The sequence below is a fragment of the Nyctereutes procyonoides genome, unplaced genomic scaffold (genome assembly GCF_905146905.1).
Source record: "Nyctereutes procyonoides isolate TBG_1078 unplaced genomic scaffold, NYPRO_anot_genome, whole genome shotgun sequence".
Taxonomy (NCBI): domain Eukaryota; kingdom Metazoa; phylum Chordata; class Mammalia; order Carnivora; family Canidae; genus Nyctereutes; species Nyctereutes procyonoides.
In genome coordinates this window covers 8,410,709-8,426,057 of record NW_026575035.1, presented here as the reverse complement: position 1 = coordinate 8,426,057, position 15,349 = coordinate 8,410,709, and the positions used below count along the sequence as shown (strand labels likewise).

The following is a 15,349-nucleotide window of genomic DNA, read 5'->3' as shown; positions in this document are numbered from 1 at the left end:
GGTGCTATATCGCTGAACCACCTGGGCTTCCCTCAAGTGGTTCATTTTATTTTGTTTTTACACTGATAATTCCACAAGAATGAATGACAAACTTCCAGGGGAAGGATATTGTGGTGAATGCAGAATAATTCTAAGAGATTTATTGTCTTAGACCAATGATTTCCGGATTTGGGGTTTTCACAGGCTTACAAAAAAAAAAAATCAGATTGCTAGAAGGTTGCCAGTCTTTAATTTTGGGATATAGAGACATTTTAAAAAGCAGTAACAACCCTCTATCATTTCATTAAAGAATGTGCATTTATTTTAATACATTCCATAAAAATGAGGGAGAACATCATAGCAAAATACAGTACTTCAAATCCAATACAATTAGTTTTATGAAAACTTATCCCTAACCCTTTCATTTTTGTCAGTTCACCAGGCAGTACTGAAAATGTTTTCATCAATCTACATGGGCCTATGGAGTCTCTGTGAGACTTAAGAGGTGTCCTCAATATGCATCCACCCTATTGGCATTCTCCTCATTCTTTCCCCCTGCAGAGTAAGAACCCAGAAAAGAGTATTAATGCAGGCAAGGAAGGAAAGAGAGTGTCTAGGAAGGAGCTTTCTTGCAATTTTGGACATTTCTATGCCAATAGGACATTGGGTAGGTACGAGGAACACGGTACATACCCCTTCTTCATCTAGCCGATCTGTGCACTTCAAGTTAGTGTCAAGAATGACCTTCATGGTCTGAGTGTACCCGCCTAAGGAAGCATGATGCAAAGCAGTCCAGCCATTGTGGTCACTGTTAGGGGAGTTAAGAAAAGACTGTGCATTCACTTCACACAGATAAATCGTGGGAAGGGATGCTACTCATCTGAAAGGTGAGTCAGATGACTACAAAAAACAAATATATCTGAGTTCTAGCAACTTAATATTACATATTTCTTATAAATAAGCGCTTTTCAAGCCTAATGGTCTTAAATAACCTTTCTGTAATGTGATTCACATGTATATTTTAATTTAGCAGATTAACATATAAAAGTATATAAACATTTTCAAACATCTAGGGATGAATACAACTACAGTTAGCATGTCTGTGTCATATGTATTTTTTTCAAGGCTGTAATGTACTTCTCCACATTATTTTAAATCTTGTTTTATTCTTCCATTAAATATTGTATCAAAAATTTTCCATGATGGTGGGTGCCTGGCTGGCTCAGTCAGTAGAGCACATGACTCTTGATCTTGGGATTGTAAATTTGAGCCCCACAGCGAGTGTAGACGCTACTCAAAAATAAAATCTTAAAAAAAAAATGTCCGTGATGGTAGTATTAGTCTTCATGTCCACTAGGTATTGCTGATGATAATAATTAATAATAATAATATTATCTTACAACACTTGGTCTTAAGATGCTTAGCTTAATGCTACTTATTTTTCTAATTGTTCAGGTCTGAAGATATCATTCCTCCTGTGCTCTCAAAGATGCTTTCTTAATCCTTTTGGAAAATGTTTGTCTTTTCTCACAGAAATTCAAGATATAAATACAATGAAGGCTTGTCATTTTTCCAAATTAGAGATAGAAAAAAGAAAAAAGCTGGAGATCCTGATACAATTTCAGTGCCAGTGAGCAACTATTTTAGGGCATAAAGGCCACCTTGTCATTTCAGTTATCATAATGTAATTAAGCAACAAGTCTCTGGCCTGGATCCATTTGGGGTCCCCTTTACATGTGCCTCCCTGGTGTTTCCTTGGTGGCAGGAAGCAAATGATCAAAGCATTCCTTTTGCAGCTGCAATTCTACTTTGCATGATTGGTGCTCTGATAAAGAAATGTGCTCCTGAACATTAGCCTAATGAGCTCTTTGCTTCAAAATTAGAAGATAGCTCACCTAACCTCTCTAACATTTTTCTTTTTACAAAGAGGTCATTTAATTATGCTACCTTTTTAAAATGCTTAATTATTTTAATTTGTCTTTGCTCCTTGTGTTAGACTTCTTTGAATATAGCGAAATTTAGGAATTCTTCATGTCTGGTGTTGTAGCATGAAGGGAACTTTTCATGTCCATCATCGTCAGACTGAATGAAAAGGTCTTTGAATTTGTATGGAGTGTTTGTGTACATGCATCTGCATAAAATGATGGTAGCATGATGAAGCAAAATATGAAGAACTATATTTCAAAGGTTGTGAGAACTACTTTGCACAAAGCCACTTTGTGATTTCGAATGAAGTCTTCACCTTTGTAAATCGTGACATCTTTATCTGTCAATTAGAAATATACTGACATCCCTTTAAATATTTGAGAAGTCATATATGCTTTGAGGATTAAATAAGGTGTATAAAAAGTACTTAGTGGGATAGAAAGTTAGCTATCATAATTAAAAATATGACAGAAAAACAGCCAGAAAATGGCTGATTAAAAATATGTAAATATTCTGATCACATATTCTTACCTGAGAAATAATGCACCTTTTTTCAGAAGAAGTTGAACTACTTTATCATGTCCATTTTTTGCAGCCAGGTGGAGCGGTGTCATTCCATGAAGGTCACCTTCATTCAAAAGCCTCGTATCACTCATGTCTTGTAAAAGCCTCTGACAGGTGTTGATTCGCCCATAACTTGTAAAAATTAGGTTTCATGATTTCAAAGCAAATATTAAACAGAAAGAAGACATGCTTGTAAGTTGCATAAACTGACTCTTACCTGGCTGCAAAATGTAAGGGTGATTTCTTATCTTTGCTTTTAGAACGAAGGGACACATTAAAGTCAAGTAGGTTATTTACAGAGACAGGAATCCCATGTCTACATGCATAATGTAGAGGAGTACACCCGTCATCATCTTCATCCATTACCAGATTTTTAATATGTTGCATCTAGGGAAAAAAATCAACATTCTAAATGTAGTTCAGTTCTCATGTGAATATAGTATTTTTCAAACTATTCTGTAGGACAGTATTTCCCAATAAGGATCAATATGTATACCTTGAGGGCAAAAATATAAATAAAGGTACTAGAGTGAAATAAACATGGATGATGGTATATGCTCTGTCTCCCTAAAATGTGTATTACTGTATTAAGGGCTCTGAGAGACCCTAAGAATAAGAAATGTACTTATCATGTTCAACTGAGCATTTTCTAAACATATTTTGCTACAGTCCACTCCCTTCAGCCTTCCTTTTACATTTTTCCTCAAAATAACACTTAAGAGCTTAATGCTAATGTGTTCTGTTAGGCAAAAGGAATGAGATGTTCAAATTATATTTACTTTATTTTTATATGAATATAAAAGCAAAGTGAATAGCAAATGAGCATTTAATTTTTATTTTTGTTTAAAATATTCTAATAAAAGTATTTATATTCTTTATTAAAGACTGACAATACTAATATCTATTTATTACAAAAATATGATAAACCTCAGAGTCACTCAGTAAGTATGAGCTGCTGTATATACAAATATGGAGATAACATTTCAACCTGTCAAGACAAATATGTTGAATAATTTTTCTTAATTGATGATAAAATATTGCCAATTCACTCATGCACCTAGCTCTTCTACTGATACGCAATTTGTAATGGTTAAAAGAGTGACTCATTATAGATGGGGCTATATGGGAACCCTTTGTAATTTGGAAAATTCAATCCCAATGAAATGTATTACCATTATCATAACATATCATAACATATCATAATCATATCATCATTACTGTGTTGTAAATATTCAAATAATGCATCTTTATTTTAAACCAATTTTTAAATTCCAGAATTAGCCATCATAATAATAAAAATCATATTAAGCAAAATCAGTGTACTCTCTGTGGAACCCAACTCAGTTTGTGGAAATCCACATATATATATATATTACCTGCATAAACTCAGGTCGCAGATTTTTTAATCCATAAGGTTGCTGTACAGTCAAATGCAAAAAGTTACGTCCAAGATTATCTTTTATGTCTACACGGGCACCTAAAAAATACAATATAAAAATAACTTCTACTTATTTATTTATACCATGATCTATAGTGGATTTTCAATTTAAGAAAATAAATTTTTTGCTTAAAATTTTGTCAACCATGAACTTACAGGAAACTTTATTTAGACAAGAAAATTATTTAAAATGGGTTTATCTTACAGTATGTGTGTGTAGGGGAAGTAGAGAATATATTGTTACATCAACATATGAGATTGTACCTTTTAAAGCATAAAATATAAAGATGGATGGAGAGGTTAGATATCAAGAAAAAAGAAGGGACAGTAGCTCTCTTCTTTGTAATCTTCACATCGGGTTAGTGCCCACAATGGGGACAGTTATAGTTCCTACATCGGAGAATTAATCATTGAGAGAATATAGATAAGATGTTCAGCATCTTGCCTGCAATATAATACTTGCTTTATAAATGTTGTCTATTATTGCTCTGAAATTATTTTTTTAAGTATCACACCCTTCCTGGACTGAAAAATTTTCTAGACAGGGAAAGTATTCTATTTATCTTTGTATTCACAGCACCTAGCCCAAAGCCTGGTGCACAATAAATAGTCAATAAATGTTAAATATCAAATTGAGTCATAGTTCTAAAAGCTTGGCTTGGCCCCTTACAGTACCTTTAGAGAGTAGCAAATTTACAATATTCCAAGATGCAGAAGCAGTTGCTAATATCAGTGGAGAACGTCCTTCCGAATCAGTGCTATTAATATCTGCTCCCTAAAATAAAACACATTATTCAATGAGGAGCTTATGAACACATAAACTTTCATTGTAATCTGCAAATAATGTTAAGTTTTTAGAATAGGGTATCCATAATATGGCTAGCACTCAAGCATATGACTATAGAACTACTTGGAATTTCCCTGTAATTCATATGTTGTAACATTGGAAATCAAGGCATTCTTTTACATTTCCAACAACAAAAATTATCATCACATGTTAACTTTTTGATTGACGTCTGGCAATAGATCAATGTTACTACCTAAATCATAAAAATAAAATCCTCTGACCTATAGCAATAGGTTAGTTCACAGTGTGAGGAAACACTTTTAAATAGCTATGATAAAAGAAAATCTTCCAAATTTATTACATATGCGATTTTTAAAACATTCACAAGTTGTTCACTTTTTTTGCATATATTTTTTTATTGGAGTTCGATTTGTCAACATATAGCATAACACCCAGTGCTCATCCCATTGTTCACTTTTTAAAGATCTACTTCATCTGAAATAGATGAACTGCACTAATTCAGATCCTAAAATTATAGCCAAATATTTAAGAAAATCTATATTTAAAAATCATGTATATTTTAAATGACTAAGTCAGTATATATCATGATGTGTTATGGTTATAATATTTTATATGACCAGAAATAAAGGCTTTAAAAAGTTCATGGAAAGAATTTTTTTGGGGGGATAGAGTAATAAAAATAACTTCAACCCCAACTATGGATATTTCCCTGTTCTTTGGGGACCCAGTGAATACAGACAAGGAGAGCACTAGCATCCCCTCTGAGAGTCTCATGCTGGTTAGTAAGGTTCTGCTACAGTTCTCTTGCCAGGTGAAGACATGGCTGCATTTGTCGGAAACCATGCATGACAAAACTATGGCATATAATGAATCCTTCCAGCATTCCTCTATGTAAATATCCAGTTTCAATAGTTGCTATTAACAACCCACAATAAACACTACAAATGGAATTACATTCATTGCTGATACAGTGGGGCTTAAATAAATACATCATATATTCATCTGTATAAATGACTTGTTAAAATTTAACTCAAAAGCCAACTGAGTACACTTCTTAAAATGAAAAAGATTATGTGCTTTCATTTGTCCCAGACTTTTGGACAATACTTTTAATATCTCAGTTTTTCATTGTTTGAAAGGTGGTACGGAGGTAGCTGGGTAGAAGGTTACAGTGAATGGTGGAGGCGACACATGCTACCTGTCCTGCTTCCACCTCAAAGCTTCTCATGCATTGAAGAGTCAGCAGAGTTGAGAAGCCTAACCCTCTTTTAGGACTGGTTCACAGAACTGCCCTTCCCATGTACGCACCAACTCCCAACACTAAAAACATGGATCCAGGTATCAAAAGTACATGTCAGTACTTCTGACCAACTTCATGGCAATGACGTTTGGCCAGTGTGTATTCATATACAATATAGTCTATTTGTAAATGTGTCAGTCATCTTTTTGTAAACTTTTTTGCTGTGAAGCATCAAATTAAAATTTGGCTTATTTTTGAAAAGCTGTATTATGTAATTATATGATTTTTCAACTGTAAATAGTAATAAAATAAAAAAAACTGTCCATGGAATAGTTACCACAGAAATTAAGTAGTCTGCTAGTTCATGGTGATCAAATAGTGAGGCTCTGTAAAAAGAAAGTGACATGCATGTTAAGGTACTGCTGATATAAATATACAAAATAAAGCTACTATACTGCGCTCAAAAAAGCCAATTTAAATAACTGTTTAACAATATGATAAAATGCTAGGCAATCAAATAACCTTTCAAAATTTATAATTGATTGTGATGAGGATAATATTTTCAAAGTAACAGTAATAGAAGAAGTTCAAATACATCACAAGATTTTCCTCCTCATCTTTTAGTAAAATGACTTTCTCCTTATAAAATCATCATGAAGATGTGAAGTGAGTAGTAACATCTGTCCAAAGAGCTTAAAACAAAAGACAAAAAAACTGGTTGTTATCACTGTGACCATGGGGAGTAAAAGCAGTTGCAAGCAAGGTGCACCTAAATTCATCTGCAGTGTTCAAAATACCCTCTCTTTGCCAAAAGTTCACTAGGCAGCATTAGGTTTCCTAAGGTTTGATGAAGCCAAAAACAAATTATGGGTAGAAATGAAGTCCTTTGGTATTATCTCACAGCCAGTCCATAAGGATAGTAATAAAGCAAGTAAAAACTTCCAATCCATATTAAAGCACTTCCATAAACAAAAGTTAACATTTTAGAAAGAAAACTTTGTTTCCTACTGCAAATCTTCTTTCTTTGTTCCTATTTAAGATTATCTCAGCTATTCTTAGCCTTTGGTATATAAATTTCAGAATCAGCCTGTCAATTTTCACCCCAAATTCGCAAGAGGTTGCATTACGTTTAAATTCTATTAAATATGTTTAGCAATTGTAGGAAATGAAATAATAACATCAGGACCCCATTTGACTTGTTCTATCTCCTCACTCTAGAGCTTTGCTACTCAGTGTGGTGCACCAGCAGCACTGGACTACCTGAGAGTTCATTAAAAATGCAAATTCTCAGTAAATCTCAACACTGAGTCTCAGAGAGGTTAATGACCTGCCAAATGTGACACAGCCAGTTAAGGCTGACACCCCATTCCCCTTACTCCAAAGCTTACTGTTTCAGCCAGAACAATGTACTGGGATCTTTGCACTATGGTAACAAAAACAATTCTAGCCCAAAGAGCAAACTTCCCTTTGAAGCTCAAGGTAAACTCCAAATGTCACTAGTTATTAGACATTCCAGGTTTGTAGGTCAGTATTAGGTTAATCAGAATTGGACTAAACTGGTCCAAAAAATCTACAGCCAATTCAAGTTGAGTATGTCCAATTAGAGTAGTCAGCAGGCTGAGGACACTTATAGGTCAGATGTATAGGCCTATTTTTCTAAAATAATTCCTTCTTATACATATTTATATATTAAAGCTGTGATCTAAATGGATGCATTTTAACTATATCCAGATCACCGGGTTCCTGAATTGGCTAAAACCTGGAAATAGTTTACAGAGTTGTAAAAAGTTCCTGAGACCATCCCAAAGAAGCTGATGTAATCTGGGTTATGAACTGGCATTGGGGTTTTATAAGCTCCCTCCATGGTTCTAATATGCAGGTGTTTGGGAATCTCCAGTCTGGAGGTCTATTGTTTTTGTTCTGATTTAATAGCCATTTTCATATCACCAATCTTTTATTTACAAATGCCAATTTGTGAGTGAGAGAGGGGGAGAAACAGAGAGGGAAGTGGCATGGGGTGGGAAAAGTGGAACATCCAGATGTTTCTACTCCATTATCTCTACTAAAAATGAGGAGAAGACACACATAAGGAATTGAAACAAATCAGAAAAGGCTTAGAAACACATATATGTTAACCTCCTGAGCATATATGAAATTAATCTTGACCCTATATCCACTGGCCTAAGAAATGATCCAGAACATGCCACTGGAGATCTTATTCTAAGAAAATCTATTTAACATTCTAATTTCAGAGGAATATAGAGATTCTAGTTGAAACACAGGATCTTTATCTCTGTTCTTTTCTTTTGAACTATAGAATCTCTGCTCCTATAAGTGCTAACTTTTCCTTGCAGGGTCTAATTTAACACACGGAACTAAAAATGTGTATACAAATGATAGGAAACTTGCCTGTGAAGGAGTGTCTCCTGATTTCCATCCACTGCATTGACAATATCGCTGCTACCGGAGTAGGAGGATATCATCAATTTAACAATTTCAGTGGCTCCCTGGGTGGCAGCAAAATGAAGGGGTGTACACTTCCCATTCTGTAAAGAGTTTTAATATCAGAATCAATATTGAAGTCCAAATTTAGCTATAATCTAAATTCAGTTGAGTTTTTTTCTTCCAAAGTCAACAAAATCAAGCATTAATATAAGAATCAGAGCTAGCAATTTTGTTTCCTTGCAATCTGATAGCTCTTGACAGTTCTGACAGTACCTCTACTATCAATATCAGTATCGTTACCTGTACTGTATTGGTCTTTGCAATTGTTTCAGATAGCTCTCAAAATTCTTTGGCTAGGTTGAAATCTAGGTAGGATATTCTCTTATTCTGCTTCTACATGAACAGCAAAACATAATGCCTCTTTCAATCTAAATTAACTGTAAGAGAGCTATAAAGCATTTTGGAAACTAATTTATAAAAACCCTAAATAAAAGCAGCATGTACAACATGAACAATTACTTCCATCAGTTCCAAGTGTGCACCATTGTCCAAGCACATTTTAATCATTTCCAAGTCACCACTTTGAACAGCCATATGAAGAGGGCTAGATTTCCCATTATTCACAAAGTTAATGTGAGACTGTCTGCTATATCCATGTTCTTCACCTTTAGAGGAAAATAGAATTCAAGAGAACAAATATTATAAATAAATAAAAGGAATTTTTTAAAAAGAAAGGATATTTAGACTCATATAAAATCCTGTGTATAAACTCTATTAAATATTTTTCAAATTAATATAAGCATCTACCAGAATTGGCTTCTTTGTAGAATATAATGTATGAAGGCCCCTACTCACCAAACTTCAATATTATTTCCATGCATTTTTTGGCACCTGAGAACGCAGCCTGGTGAATAGGGAAACATCCCCATTTATTTGATTTACATGGTTTAGCTCCTTTATTTAACTGGAGGAAAAGAAAGTACCAAAAGAAAAACAAAGTCAACTGACACAAGTTAAACCCCAAATTACAAGGATAAATAAGAATTAAATACTTCTCCTAGGCCATTTCATGATTCTGTGCCTAGGAAACACTACATAGAAAAGCTTCATAGTATATGAAATCTAGGCAAGAAGGTAATTTTGAAAGTAGGATAGATTTATGAACTAGAGCCACTTTATATTTTCCAAAGATAAAATAACAATGTAGACATAAAAATATCAAGCTTGTTGACTTCAACTAAAGTCAACACATTTTTCAATAGAATTAATGAAATGTTTTAAAAACATTATCATGACTTCTATAAGTACGCTCAAATTCCTTATATAAATGATATTTCCCAGATTCTTTTCTTCTCATTTATGTAAAATTAATAAATGGTAAAACCAGCACTCTGTTAACTATGAAAACCAGGTATTTCTGTTAATGGAAATCCTCTACTAAAAGGATGTTAGAAGAACTGAATCTAAAGACCCTGATCTCTGAGTTTATATTTTCAACTATCACTTTTTACACATCACTGAACTTCAGTTTTAAGTGCCTTTTATTTTCACAAAAGGAAAGCATTTGAAAAAGCAGAAAACTGTGAATAAGCAAATACTACCTATAATCTCACCTTGCAGGGACAGTGTTGGTTTACATTTTAGGAGACAATATTTCTGTCTTATTTCTTTGCAAAAGTAATTATGTATATACTGTGTGATCATTATTATTCAAAAAGTTTTTATTTAATGACAGTCTTTAAAAAGATGATTTTATTAAGTACATACTCTACTTTTGGACACATAAAACTTTATACAATAAAACCCTATTACTGAACTTCTATTTTTTTTTCAGTTTTCTCCTTCTAATAGATGTACAACTAGCATTAATATCAGTAATAGCTTTAATTATCTTCTTGGAATGTATTCCAAAAATTGGGAATGGTGAATCAGAAAGTATTCACACCCACAGTGAATGAACTTCTTTGATTTGTCAAAATTTCTCTAACCTTGAATATCAGCAAGGTGTCCCTGGCCAATTTTCTGTAGAATACTGCCTTTTCTTCACAGATTTATAATAATACCTTAAGTTTTTATCCATTTAAAGGTAAATAATTGGATATAATCATATACTTGGTCTACTCAGGTCAATTGATATGCTATACTCTGATACTGAACTATTTGTACATTCCCTAGATAAGGCCAATGTGGCACTGTGTGTTACTCTTTCAATGATTTCAATCAATTTTGATAGTATTTTTAAGATTTTACATCTATGTTTATTTATATGTAAAACTGGTATAACAATTTTTCTTTTGAGGAAAACTGTCAAATTTTGGAATTATTTCATTTTCTCCTTAAAATTAATCTGCATATTTTCACTCTTTTCCTGTGCTATAAAAGTTACCTAAAATGGAAACTTTCTCCTTGAAAGTTTGAAAGAACTTGTAAAATCTATAAAAGCTTGTAAAACTAGCTGGCTCCAGAGCATAACAATGCATTTCTAAATAATTTTTATGGCTCTCTAAAAATCTTTTTAATTTCCAAATTTCAATTATTTTCAGCTATTTATCCATTTAAAAAAGATTTTCCAATTTTTTTGAATAGGATTATGCACACTGATCTTTTGTTACCTTAAAATCCCCCATCATATCCAAAGTCCTCTGTGATTTGCACTTTATCTTTTTGTTTTATTTAGACTTGCCTCATTCCAGATTAATTTTATCATCTTTTTCAAAGAAACAACTTATCAAATAATTCCAAAAATCACTTTGTTTTCAACTTTATTATTTCTTTATTAGAATTTTCTTTTGTTTCTTTATTAGAATTTGTCTTTATTTTTAAGAGAATTTCTTTTTTTTTAATTTTTATTTATTTATGATAGTCACACAGAGAGAGAGAGAGAGGCAGAGACATAGGCAGAGGGAGAAGCAGGCTCCATGTACCGGGAGCCCGACGTGGGATTCGATTCAGGGTCTCTAAGATCACGCCCTGGGCCAAAGGCAGGCGCTAAACCGCTGCGCCACCCAGGGATCCCTAGAATTTGTCTTTAATTTGAGGCTCTTTTTCTAAGTTCTTGGCTTGAGTGTTAGTTAATTTATATTTATCCTCTTTTTGGTCTAATCATGACAGTTTATAGGAATATGTATTTTTTTCTCCAAAACACCTAATTAACATGCTAGAACATATTTGTAAATTTATTTATTTTTTTAAGATTTTATTTATTTATTCACGAGAGACCAGAGAGAGAGAGAGAGAGAGGCAGAGACACAGGCAAAGGGAAAAGCAGGCTCCATGCAGGGACTGCATGACGTGGGACTTGATCCAGGGTCTCCAAGATCACACCCTGGGCCGAAGGCAGGCACTAAACCACTGAGCCACCTGAGTTGCCCTGTAAAGTTAAATATTCAGGAAGATGTTCTAAAATTATTTTATTTCATTTTCCTACTCAAAAATATATACCCTGGCCCGAATAACGTACAAGTGAATAAGGGATAGTTGAAAGAAAGCTATTTTCTGGAATTCTAGTGCCACACTCAGAGGGATACTATGTATGGTGGGAGTCAGTCATTTTAGAAGGGCATCTCCAGGGTTTCAGTGGACCACCCCAGGAAATCTCACCAGAGAGAGGGCTGGCTCTACTTTTAGGGCTGCAGCCAAGGACCTTGGTCATTATGTTACACAGGGCTCCCTTTCTGAGAATCCATGGCAGCAACTTCCTGGGAACATGAATGGCTGTTTCTCTTCACTTTTATATCATGAGCCCAACAGTAAGTTTACAGCTGATTATGTATGTCTCTTAGACTATTCAGAAGCTCAAAGTCAAAAGTATGGTCCACTTTTAGTAACAAATCTTGGTTTTATTTTGTAGTCTAGCCTGACCACCAGGTTCATCTTCATTTTTGCTGTCTATACTTTCTTTTCACTTGGATCTCTTCACATTTTCTTTAATGTTTTCCTGTTAGTGTTCTATAAGCAACCTCAGATCAATTTAGGATTTATTTCTTTTTTATTTTTATTTATTTTTTTAAATTTATTTATGATAGTCACAAAGAGAGAGAGAGAGAGAGAGAGAGAGAGAGGAGGCAAAGACACAGGCAGAGGGAGAAGCAGGCTCCATGCACCGGGAGCCCGACGTGGGATTCGATCCCGGGACTCCAGGATCACGCCCTGGGCCAAAGGCAGGTGCTAAACCGCTGTGCCACCCAGGGACCCCTCAATTTAGGATTTAAAGAGTGTGTACAAATACAGAAGCAACACAGAACTATTTTTTCTGGCATTTTCTGTATTTTATATTTTGCTAAGAAGAGAAACTAGGAGTTATTATAAATAACAATGATTCATGTTATTCTAATGAAAGGGAAGAAAATGGGGAGGGGGAATGGAAAAATACAAACCAAGATTTGCAGTGCTTCACTGTTATCTTTCAAGCATGCGATTATCACGGCTGTGTTTCCATTTTCTCCTTCCAAATTAATATCTGTACTGTTGTGCTCAGTCAAGACCTACACAAAAGAGGGGAATAATGGTCAGTTAGCTTTCAAGTTTCCAAACAGAATATTTGTGTTCCATTTGATTATAAGCTCCTGAATGCTAGGGACCATGTCCTTATTCATCTTTTTTCATCCCTCTCCCATAGAATCTGGCACAAACCTTGTACATAGTTGGTACTACATTAATTTCCCAAAAAGATGAAATAATGTTGATTTCAGGGCACCTGGGTGACTCAGTTGGTTAAACTATTGACTCCTGATTTGGGGTCAAGTCATGACCTCAAGGTCATGAGATCAAGCCATGTATCAGGCTCTGTGGTGGGCACGAAGCTTAATATTCTCTCTCCCCACCCCTCACATGCATACACATGCTCTTGCTCTCTCTCCAAAGACTGAAGAAGGAGGAAGGAAGGAAGGAAGGAAGGAAGGAAGGAAGGAAGGAAGGAAGGAAGGAAGGAAATTTCTATATCACATCAATTAAGGCAATATGGAGTTATGAAACTGGAAGTAGAGTAACACATGTGGATACAAGTAAACAGCTCACTTAATAATTCTCACTTGTATTAAATGAACTATGTTAATTAAAAGCTTCAAGAAAATAAACTTGTGGAGCCATTTGGAATGTGAGTGTGGAGAAAGAAGAGAGGAGAAGAAGGGAGAGACAGAGAAGGAAGTGATAGGAGAGAGGGAAGGAGAGAGGGGGAAAGGAAGGAGAGAGGGGGAAGGGAAGGAGAGAGGGGAAGGGAAGGGCTACTTTTTCTCCTCCAGTCTTTTTCCTGTACTTTTATTCTAAGTGTTCTGGGAAATGTCAATTAAAAACTCTATTTTCTTCATCAGAGAAAAGAGAGTTCATGTAACACTGGTATGACTTAATTCAAACTTAGTCTGGAACAGAAACTTTTTCTATGATGTAATAACATTTCTGATAAAATGGTTAAGCAATTTTTCTGATGGAATTTATCTGATGATCTGTTACCCTCTGTAGAGAGCAAAATGGAGTTCTCATGTCAAGCAGGGGCCTGTGTCAAGCAATGATGCCAGCAGTTAAGGTACTGCAGTTAGAAGATCTTGCTGGGACCAGCATCAGCTGACACCCCAGAACTGATAGCAAGGCGAACCAGAGGAGGTCTGCAGAAGCCCAAGACTGATTAAATCCCTTTAAAGAGAGGAGGAGTTTTGTAGCAAACTGTCAGACTCTTCAAACATGACTGCTCTATGTTTGACTACTTAAGACAGCCAGCTGCCGTTGGAGGCCCTACCCAGTAGATCTCCAAACAGAACTGAGGTCCTTCACTGTTTGAACATAGAAGCAGTAAGTGGTAAGAGCTGACCCAAACTGGACTGAGGCCACATCTCAACTGTGAACCCACAAAGTGACTTCACTGTTGGTTCGTTAACTTCCTACACCCTCTGTTATTTTGTTTGTTGTGCAGCTTGTCTTATGTTCTGCTGTGTGCTGTGTAAGAAGCCAAGGTTAATCACATGGTGAAATGTCACTGAGTTTGAAATCCCAAACCTGCTTTGTAATTCTGACTAAGTCTGCTTTATGATTGAATAAAGTGGACATTGTGGAAAGACACAACTCATTTGTGAACCTTCATGGTGTACTCAAGACACCCTCTCATACCTGGTTGACTTCCAGCTGATCATGGCTAAGAATCTATATATAAATCTTTAACCAGTCTTCATTTTATATTAAATCTAATGATAATTATCTCATATAAATGTCTCTCCCAAGACAGAACATTTGATTTGGACTACTAGAGGTGTTTTTCTTATAGGAAGATTATGATAAAACTATAGTATGTGCTTACAACTAAATTCCTCAAAAATAATTTATTAAACTGTTTCCTAAAAACTTTGACTTAAAAAAAAAAAAGGTGCACAGAGCCCTTTGTTAATAGAATATGCCCTGATATGTCCGCAAATGAATTAGGCTTACTAATTACCTTTGCTCATAAAACAAAATTAAACTCAGATTTTAGTATGTAAGAATACATAGGAAATTATTGATAGATGAAAGAAAACGAGAGCACAGGTTCATTCTGAACTTTAGGCACTTACATATTCTGTTCTCAAAAAACTCTAGATTCCCATGTAAAATAACCTACTGAGTCTGTAAGAGATTTTTCTCTGTTTCCCTCTTAGAACCATAGATCATAGTTTTTTTCTTTTTTTTCCTGCGCAGCCCGGAGCAGCCGCTGATCACATGCCTTGCTCCCTCCTCCCCTGCACCCCCCCCCCCCCCCCGCACCCTTCGCGGTCCAGCCAATCCGGGCCCGCGCCACCGGGCAGCATGGCCAATGGCAGGGGCAGGGATGCGGGGACCTAGATCATAGATTTATAGCACGTATTAGCATGGTATTGCTTACTACCATAAGCACAATTTTTCATAAAGCTGGATAAGATTACATGTGGCAGAGATCCCAGAGAGAGCAACTAAACTGTGCCCATTTCAGATTTACTCATGACCAGGC

General features: G+C 35.1%; 1 protein-coding gene across 1 annotated transcript in view; it reads right to left on the bottom strand.

Annotated features, from left to right (window-relative positions):
* Nucleotides 1-15,349, bottom strand: part of TRPA1 (transient receptor potential cation channel subfamily A member 1) — a 50,924-nt gene that overhangs the window by 23,930 nt on the left and 11,645 nt on the right. The window contains exons 4-13 of the mRNA XM_055318376.1: nucleotides 12,777-12,884; nucleotides 9,256-9,364; nucleotides 8,920-9,065; nucleotides 8,365-8,501; nucleotides 6,293-6,341; nucleotides 4,583-4,682; nucleotides 3,846-3,946; nucleotides 2,687-2,856; nucleotides 2,437-2,601; nucleotides 673-787 (exon numbers count right to left, since the gene is read on the bottom strand). Of these exons, the coding sequence (XP_055174351.1) occupies nucleotides 673-787; nucleotides 2,437-2,601; nucleotides 2,687-2,856; nucleotides 3,846-3,946; nucleotides 4,583-4,682; nucleotides 6,293-6,341; nucleotides 8,365-8,501; nucleotides 8,920-9,065; nucleotides 9,256-9,364; nucleotides 12,777-12,884 (1,200 nt within the window). The remainder of the gene's footprint in view (nucleotides 1-672; nucleotides 788-2,436; nucleotides 2,602-2,686; nucleotides 2,857-3,845; nucleotides 3,947-4,582; nucleotides 4,683-6,292; nucleotides 6,342-8,364; nucleotides 8,502-8,919; nucleotides 9,066-9,255; nucleotides 9,365-12,776; nucleotides 12,885-15,349) is intronic.